This window comes from Danio aesculapii, chromosome 1, assembly GCF_903798145.1.
Source record: "Danio aesculapii chromosome 1, fDanAes4.1, whole genome shotgun sequence".
NCBI lineage: Eukaryota > Metazoa > Chordata > Actinopteri > Cypriniformes > Danionidae > Danio > Danio aesculapii.
The window spans coordinates 3,450,180-3,460,269 of NC_079435.1; the positions used below are offsets into that span (position 1 = coordinate 3,450,180).

A 10,090-nucleotide genomic window follows, 5' to 3' on the forward strand; every position below is an offset into this window, starting at 1 on the left:
TTATACCAGCGACAATCACACACACTGATAAAATGATTCAGTGGATATACCAAGTCTTTTTAAGGTAAGTAAATGCAAACAATTGATATGGGCTGAATTTAAACAAACAACTGAACCCTCTACAGCATGGCGTTGCCCTCAGGCAACAGGAAGTTTTCTTAAGGCTCGTGCTGAGCACAGATTTTTTTAATTTGCAACCAATTAAAATGTTAGAAAAAGTATCAATGAAACATCCAATATGGTGTAGGAGTCACTATCTAGCACCGTTTGAAGGTGGAACTTCATTTTCTGACTAATGGTGACAGGAGCACATGGTATGAGAAGAACTTAAGATTATTTGCTTAATTAACCTCATTTAAAGTAACATAAACTGTAAAATATGTGTTTGTGAAGTTGTAGAGAAGCCTTCTGTCAGGTTTTATAAAGTGTTTTATTTTACATGTTCAGAAGTTCAAATGTTCTTTTCATTTCCTCAGGGAAATGTTGTGCGATACTTTTCAAGAAGTGTTTACTCACATTACATGTGGGCATTTTCACATATTATCATTGTTACAGATTGTCTTATTTTTCATTTAATTTTACTTTATTAACATATTTTGACAGAAAAAAATGGATGTAAGCTTGTTTTATGGAAGTAAAGAGCAGGATCCCAGAGTTAGGCAAATCCCATCTGAGGATAATGAGAGAGACGGCAGTGACAGTGAGGAGAACAAGGTTTGAGCAGAAGTGTAAAAAATATCTTCAGAAGTGCAAAAAGTAGCTCTGACTGTTATTTATAGGTGATCGGTTTATACAGCAGGCAGCACACACAATAGGGGTCAAATATAAAGCCAGTAACAAATCACTATATACAGTGCGCAGCATATATGAGTACACCCCTTACAAATCTCTCATTTAAATTAGTATTAGATCTAGGGCTAATCTAACAAGATAATTGCTGATAATGGTCTAAAATTAGTTCACCTAAATGGATATGTTAGAGAAAAACTTTGAACAAAAAAATGTACAAGAGAAAAATTCAAGAGAAACAAAAAAAATTATAAAAATGTGTTGAAATTTTGTAGTTTGTAATTGTTTTTTTTCAATATTTCGCATTAATTTTAATGTATTAACTTCTATTTCTAAAGATGTTCGGTGAATAAAGTATTGTTTTAATAAATATATCAGTTTAATAAATCGGCTGCACGATGGCGCAGTGGGTAGCACGTTCAAACATATGCTGGATAAGTTGGCGGTTCATTCCGCTGTGGCAACCCCAGATTAATTAAGGGACTAAGCCGAAAAGAAAATGAATGATCGAGTTTAATAAATCTGTTTTGTACAAATGCACCAAAATATATGACCTATATTCACTGATAAACAGATAAAAATATTCATTTTCAAAATGGGGTGTTCTCAGTTATGCCGAGCACTGTGTCTGTTTAATGTGTTCTTCCTTATTTCCTTCATGATTCTGTTACAATTTGAATAAGATTTGTTAATTATTAATGCTCTCTGATCATCGTCTCATGATATTTGATATATAATATGTGAAGAATTTTCTCTGTGATTTTGTACCATTGTTGCATAACGTTGCCCTAAAGGGGGGGGGGGGGGGGTCAAACCAAAAACACTTTTTAACAATAAAAGGGTCCCAAAAGAACCAAAAAATCATGTGGAATCATTTTTGTCATGTCCCATTAAAATATGTGCAGTAGAGGGTTAAGTTGAACATTAGATTACATTTGTTTATTTAAATTCAGCTTATATCAATTGTTTGTCACCAAAATGAGTAAATCCAAAGAATCTTTTTTTTTTCAGTGCAGTGTGAATTAACAAAGAGAAATTCAGACATGTTGCTGCTATCTGGGAACTATTTGGCATGCTATATATCTGGACTTGTTAGACCTGTTTATCCAGTTTAAAATGATGCTGTGTTAAATGAGTTCTGACTGAAAAACCAGATACAGATCAGCGGAGAGTTCAGGAATGAGTTACAAAAGGCAAAACAAGTCATTTATTCAAAAGATGGTGACATTTTTGAATACAAATCTTTGTTTGAGGTATTTTTTGCAGGTTAGTGTGTGCATATATACGGTGGCCGGGAAGTGCAAAACAACATTACAAAGTGTGAAACTTTAGGAAGCTTGAGACAAATTTACATTTTGGAAAACATTTTTACCTATCAAAAGACACAATTACATAGGAAAAACGATATGTGAAGACAGTAAATTCTGTTTTTACACTTTAAGAAATGCAGGGTTATTTAAACCCAAATTGGGTCAAATATGGTGTAACCCAAACATTGGGTTAAATTGGGTCCAACCAATAAGGAGTTGTTTTTTTCTGTATTACACCAAAAATTGGGTTGAAATAGCCCATCACTATTTTAGAGTGTACAGTATTTTTACTGTTTGTTATTTTTCACATTCGACTGCTGCATTTGGCTTGTGTTTTCCTGTCATTGCATTGATTTATTCAAAAGTGTTAAGCTGCGGTCACACTGCATTTTTCACCCCATAAACTTCCATTCATATGCATGTGGAAAGCGCGTGTGACAAGTTTCGCAGTTTGCTGCATTGGAAAGCTTAAGCTTGGTGAAGTCTGACCTACGAAATCGCATCACGTGACTGTGTGAGACAATAGCAGATCAAAACATGACCTCTGGACAGAAATTTAAAATATGAAGCAATCGTGCTAATCATCTTGTTTAATCCCACCCCTTTTCGCAGCGACGTACGACGGAATTTTGCATGTTCACTCTAGTGTGACCACAGCAATACTAGCATGTGGTGTCCACTGTAGATTTGCAATTGTAAAAAGACTTATGCTGTGTCTACACCAGATGCAGGAGAAGCGTCAAGCGCGAGTGATTCACATGTCAATGCAAAGACGTGAATAGACACTACACGATACACGCGAATGAGGCGGCGTGAATGATGCGATTTGCGCAAATGAAGCGGTGCGGGTTGAGCGTTTTGCGCGATTGACACAGGAATCACTCGAGTTCGAAAATCTGAACTTCAGCAGGCATTCGCACTGCATTAACCAATCAGGAGCGTGCTCTTGTGGGGGCATGATTATGATGTAGCACCTGTTGTTGGTTTCCCGGGGGGAAATCCTCCTGTTGACTCCGACAACAGTTCATCAAACTGGGCTCAGCTCAGTCAGAAGCACCGCTGAAAGCCTCCGCCATCTAGGTATAGTTTCTGGAGGAGTTTATGAGCTCACAGAGCTGCGTGCACCTCTGAAAGGATATAGTGGACTCAGACACTGCTCCAAAACAATAGACACTGTTTTTCAGCCTTCACAAAGCATATAAACACAGCTATTTTCTCAATAAAATCCATGTTAGCCATTTAGCAATGAAGCTAGAGTCACCCTAGAGCAGGGGTGTCCAAACTCGGTCCTGGAGGGCCGGTGTCCTGCAGATTTTAGCTCCAACTTGCCTCAACACACCTGCATGGATGTTTCTAGAAAGCCTAGTAAGTGCTTGATTAGCTAGCCCAGGTGTGTCTGATTGGGGTTGGAACTAAACTTTGCAGGACACCGGCCCTCCAGGACCGAGCTTGGACATGCCTGCCCTAGAGAGTGCCCATCATGCGAATCTGCATCTGTTGTTAAGTATTTGATGCGAGAACGAAGTGGATTTGACGCACGAATGAAGCGAGTAAACTCAGAATGTTCACGCATCTATTTACGCCTGAACTGCACAATTTATCCACGCTTGCTGCGTATGGTGTGTACACATCATTACTCTGAAAGTTGTCATAACTCAACATTGGATGAAATATGGACACACACAAAGTTCAGTTAATTTTTTCAATTATATTTGAATGATTATATGATTATAACCCAATGGTTGGGTTTGCCTATATTAGACCCAATGTTGGCTTATGACAACCAAGATATTTTTAAGTGTAAGATTTTTTACAATTTCAAATCTATATAGGACACCACATGCTATCCATATTATTACATTCTTCAAAAAATAATGGGTTATTGTTTGTTTAATTTTTTCAAATAAATTGAAATTATACTTAATAACTCAAAGGTTGGGCTTATCCACATATGACCCAAGTTGGGTCAGACTTTACACACCTGAAACTTGCCTATAGCACTTATTCACTGTTGCTCTTATAGTTGTGTAAATTGCTTCCTTGTCCTCATTTGTAAGTCACTTTGGATAAAAGCGTCTGCTAAATGACTAAATGTAAATGACAATAACCCATATTTTCTTTGAGCGTAATAATATTCTTAAAACACATTAAATCCTATTTTTTTAACATCCATGAATCTACTCGTCATGCTCATTTGAAATGCAGTATTTTTCTTCAGAGAGTGTGTTGTGGGTGTTTCCTCATATTAAAGGCGGGATGCAGTGAAGACTATATAAGTTCCTCTTTTTCAGTTCATATTCAGATGAACCGTGGCTCTGAGTGACTGCAGGAGGCAAAATGGCATCAAGAGAAGAAGGTCAGTCTAAACTAATCTAACATACACTAATCTAACACACACTCACAGACTGTAACAGTCTAGTTCTGTTGACCACATCGGCTGTTGACCACATCAAATACTGTATATAGACTACATTATTGGCCCTTCGGTCAAATTTATGGTTAATGGTTTTGTAGATATTTTCCATATGCCTTTTATTAACCTTTTTCCACAGTATTTCCATAAATATGCACTCATCTCATTTGGAGAGTTTGTTGATGTGATGTAAAGCAAATGTTTTCAAATGTTTGGCATTTATTCTGACTCTGTGTTTCTCATTATGGTCATTATGAAAGATCAATATTATGAAGACAATTACGATGATGATGATGATGTAAATGATGATGAGGAGGAAGATGAGGATGAGGAAGAAGAAGATGAAGATGAGGAAGATGACGAGGAGGTAGAAGAAGATGAGGAAGATGAGGAGGAAGATGAGGAGGAGGAGGAAGATGAAGATGAGGAAGAAGAAGAAGAAGATGATGATGATGATGATGATGATGATGATGATAGTGAGGAGGAAGAAGATGATGATGATGAGGAAGACGATGATGAAGAAGATGAAGATGGTGACAAGATCTCTGGTATGTGGATATGTACATAACACAGTGATTTAACACCTGAATGTGCCTCTATATCTAGTATATTCAGTATGTTCTGACTGCAGTTTAAGATATAAGATAGCATACATTTATTTGATGCAAAATTATTTTTGGCCCTGCCCATGACTGCCATATTAGGCAAGGCAAGGCAAGTTTATTTATATAGCACATTTCATACACAGTGGCAATTCAAACTGCTTTACATAAACAAGAATTAAAAAGTATAAGAAAATAAAAAACAAACACTAAAATGATTAAAAACAAATAAAAACTTATTAAAATGTGTTAAAGCAGGTTATAAAAGAATAAAAAAAAAGAAAAGAAAGACATAATAGTGCGATCTGTTGGACGTAGCACAGTGCTCATTCAGTAAAGGCACAGCTAAACAGATGTGTTTTCAGTCTGGATTTGAGTGTACTTAATGTTGGAGCACATCTGATCATGTCTGGAAGCTGATTCCAGCAGCGAGGGGCGTAGTAGCTGAAAGCCGATTCACCCTGCTTTGACTGAACTCTTGGAATTTATAGTTTATTAGCATAGATTGCCCTGAGTGAGTCACATTGAACAGAGCCCACAGGGCCCCGCCTACAAATGTGTATTACTCTGCTTTATTAGCATAGATCTCCCCTGAGTGACTCACTTCACAGAGGCCACACCCAGGATTAATGACAACCCCTACATTATTAGACTTGCCCTGAGTGAGTCATGTTGAACAAGTCGCTAGACCCAATTTACTGGGGCACGTGCCCCAGTAAAAATCCCCAGTGCCCCAGTAAATGCATTGAGATATGATTTACTTCATATGCAAGTGTATTTATTAAGAGTGGTAATTCCGAAGTAAAGATGTTATTCTCTATGTGCTACCGAACCAACACTGGTGAAAGCAGTGTTTAATAAAAAAGCAAACTGATGCATCTCCGCATGTGCGCCTCTTTCACGCACTGCTCTTCTGCCGGTGCGAGTCCTGGTAGTTAACATGCGCGCCAAAAAAGCAGGCTACTTACTTGTCACGCGTAGTTCATGCGTTGTAAAACCGATGTAACAGCCTTTTTTGTTTAGCTAGTCGAAAAAACTAAAGTTTAAACAAGATGATGGTGATCTTACTAAGCATGGCTCCAGATTTTTTTGTATGAAGCAAAATGGAGGAATGAGGAGTCAGGGAGGTAAAGACTTACAAACCTAATTCTCTGCCATGTGTCAAGACTAAGACAACAGATAATTCTATAAAACATCTTTTTTTTTGTATTTTATTAATTGTCTATAGAATTTCATTCAAATGTATTTATGCAAAAGATTTCTTAAATGATCTTAGCATCACTCCAGTTGTGTCTAAACATTGTTTTCCAGTTACATTTAAGATTATTTAGAATAATAATTGTATTTTATTTATAATAAATATTTCTTAAAAAAAAATATATATATATATATATATATATATAATTACTTTTTTTTTGGTGCCCCAGTAGAGCTTTATGTCTAGCAATCCCCCTGGTGCATCACTTTAAAACAGATTTCGATCGATCTGCGCAGCGCTGCATGAAGTCGAACGCACCTATAGACTTGCCTTGAGTCAGACACTCTGAACTGGCTCTGCCTATGATTGTACTATAATTAGAATAGACCCGCCTTGAATGAGCCACATCCCGCCCACAAATGTGTATTACTCACAGATCTCCCCTGAGTGACTCACCTTACAGACGCCACACCCAGAATTATTGAAAGACCCTACATTATTAGCATAGATGCACCCCGAGCGAGTCATATTGAACAAGCCCTGCCGATGACTCTTTATTGTACTGCAGTATTAGCATAGATCTGCCCTGAGTGAGTCACTTTACAGAGGTTTACGTCCCGTATTGTTTACCTTATTAGCATAGACCTGCCCTGAGTAAGTCACAACTGGCCTTGCCCATGATTGAGCAATAATTAGCATAGACCCACCCAGAGTGAGTCATATTGAACAGGCCCTGCCCTTGACTGTGCCATATTAGCATAAACCCACCCTGAGTGAGTCACATTGAACAAGCCCCGCCCATGACAGTTTATTGTACTGCAGTATTAGCATAGATCTGCCCTACAGTAAGTCGCTTTACAGAGGCCACGCCCATTAGCATATTAACATTATTAGCATAAACCCGCCCAGTCACACTGAACTTGCCCCGCCCATGACTGTTGATGATGTTTACAGTACTTTTGGTTTACTCTTGTGTGAATACAGATATCATCACGAAGGGCTTGAGCGAATTCTCTGTCTCCAAAATGCCAGGTGAGCAATTTCTGAATTGAAAGAAATCCTTCTAAAGCCATAGATGATCATTATTTTTTCACTTTAGGTTACTAAATAAGTAGTAATATTTTATATATAAATGAGGCTCACTGGATAGTGTCTCATACATGCACTTTCTACCAAGATAACTACATTAACATCTAATTAACATAAACTTTTCCCACCCATGTGTGAAGATGAGCTGGTGTGTAAGAAAATGCGAAAGGAGATCCAGAAAATGAAGGAGTCGGGGGTCGAAAAAGCTGTTATTATCGCTGGTACAAAGGCTATGGTGCGTAAAATCGAGAAGAAAAGGCAAAGAAAAATCGCAGGTTCAACTGGTACAAGGACTACGACGCCTAACACCCAGAAGAAACAAACGAAGATAAAAGCTGTTGCGGCTGGTACAAATGCTACAACGCCTAAAACCCAGAGGAATCAAACGAAGATAAAAGCCACTGTAGCTGGTGCAAATGCTACGACACCTAAAACCCAGAGGAATCAAACGAAGATAAAAGCCACTGCAGCCAGTACAAATGCTACAACACCTAAAACCCAGAAGAAGAAAACGAAGATAAAAGCCGCTGTAGCTGGTACAAATACAACGATGCCTAAAGTCCAGAAGAAACAAACGAAGAAAAAAGCCGCTGCAGCAATTCATTAAATATTTAGCTCAACAGTTTCATTTTTATTATTTATGTTATTGTTATCATTATTATTAGTAATCAGACCTGAAAATACATTGGTCACTTCTTCAGCACATTCAGTACTTGTGGTTTAGCCTGCCTGATCACACGAGGATACGCAACTATTTTACCTTTTGTGAGTTTAGTGGCTAATTCGTACAAGTTCAGTCATACGAAATGGCACCTAAACCCCACCGTCATTTGGGATAAGCAAATCGTACTAACTTGTACAAATTCATACGAATTAGCCACTAAATCAAGTTAGGAAATGTCATGAGATTGTGTTGGATGTACCAATGTAACATCACTCTGCATAAGCAAAACTGTAGATCATTTTAACACCATATATAAATCCACATGTAGTTAAAGTCAAAATGATTGGCCTTCCTGTGAATTGTTTTTCTTTTCTCAAATGTTATAAACCAATGTTAGACATTGACTTGCCTAATAACCCTAACTTGCCTAATTAACCTAGTTAAGCCTTTAAATGTCACTTTAAGCTGAATACTAGTGTCTTGAAAAATACTGTGTAAAAATACAATGCTGAAGTCAGATATTCTGCTTTGATAATGTGCGTTACGTGCTGGAACGCAATCTTTGTTTTGGTTCTTTTAACCGCCCCAAAGCCAGTTTAGCCAATAATATTTCAGCACCCCGGGGTGCCTTCATGGAAAACAGCATGTTAGATTCCTTCAGTTCTGAAACAAGTTCCACATGAGGTGGTTATTAATTTGCAAATAATATAAATATTAGGAACGTAAACATTAGGTGGGCAGGTTACAATGTAACCTTGTGTGCTAACAACACGCAACATGTGACGAGATTTGCAGTGATCAGCAATTTGGATGTTTGCACCAGAAAAAACACGACAGAAATTTAAATACAGCCATTCAGGAGAAGAGAATAGTGCACTCACTGCACTCCAGCAACACGGTAGGGTTTGTAATCTAATGAATTTAACATTATTGTATGTACCTACTAAATAACTGATATTTGTTGGCACTGAGTCTCAGTTCTAAAGTTCAGTTTCAAACAGTTTATTTTATTTGATTTATCTGCTGCTGCTTTCAGTAGTATGGCAATAAATATCATGTAAAATGGCATTCAAACTCTCACATTGTAAGCACTCATGTTAATCTGCCAACTTTTACTTGCGTGGACTCATCAGAGGAGGAGCAGAGTGAAAATGTGTACTGATTGAGGAATGCAATACTTAGTTTAACCACTGGGTGTCAAACTTACATACTGCACCTTTAAACAGGGAAAAAAACGAGGCAGGCTAATAATTCAGGAGGGCTAATAATTCTGACTTTAACTGTGCATATATGCAATTACATACAGCTGAACACAAACTCTGGTCTTAGTTATTCACCTTTAAGTCAATATGTCAATGTAAAGATGTTTTTAAAATACATATTACGCAAGACATCCTTATGTAGTGCTGTGTGTCTTTGTGATGTTTTTGGGTCAGCGTTTGTTGGATGAAACTTTTGTTAGCGGTTAAAACTGTGAGTTAAGTTTCCAAGTTTATTACATGTTTTGGTAGTTTTGATTTGCAAATTAGTAAAGATATCTGTCTTTTTGAATCTTTAAAAAATGAATCCAGCAACAGCTAAATAATAATAATGAAATAAATACATGAATAACTAAAAAATACTGTAAAAGGGCAAATGTTTTAAGCACACTGATCATACAGCATAATAAATGGATTTATCTGGTGCAATAAATGGTTATGGGTTTATAAGTGTTGTCTTTAATCAGATAACAGCTTGTAATAATTTCTACAAAGTGGTGAATTAAATAAATTTAGTTTCCTATATTCAATACTTGTTAGGTTTTAGTTCCTACTTGTTGTGTTTAATTGGTATTTTAGTTAGTATTTGCTCTGATCCTTCCATCTTCTGCATTGTTTGTGTCTTTCTAAGTAAAAACTTTAATGAAAATCAGACGTTTTGTTTTCAGTTGATTCCCTATACAGTATATAGACCCATACAGAATTACATATATATATATATATATATATATACAGCAGATTCAACGATGTGCAGCTCTACAGATCC

At 37.0% G+C, this 10,090-nt stretch overlaps 1 protein-coding gene across 1 annotated transcript in view; it reads left to right on the forward strand.

Annotated features, from left to right (window-relative positions):
- Positions 1-9,976, forward strand: part of LOC130223018 (GTPase IMAP family member 9-like) — a 39,965-nt gene extending 29,989 nt beyond the window's left edge. The window contains exons 3-6 of the mRNA XM_056455699.1: positions 4,391-4,455; positions 4,773-5,060; positions 7,297-7,344; positions 7,542-9,976. Of these exons, the coding sequence (XP_056311674.1) occupies positions 4,437-4,455; positions 4,773-5,060; positions 7,297-7,344; positions 7,542-8,008 (822 nt within the window). The 5' untranslated portion in view covers positions 4,391-4,436 and the 3' untranslated portion in view covers positions 8,009-9,976. The remainder of the gene's footprint in view (positions 1-4,390; positions 4,456-4,772; positions 5,061-7,296; positions 7,345-7,541) is intronic.
- The last annotated feature ends 114 nt before the right edge of the window (positions 9,977-10,090 follow it).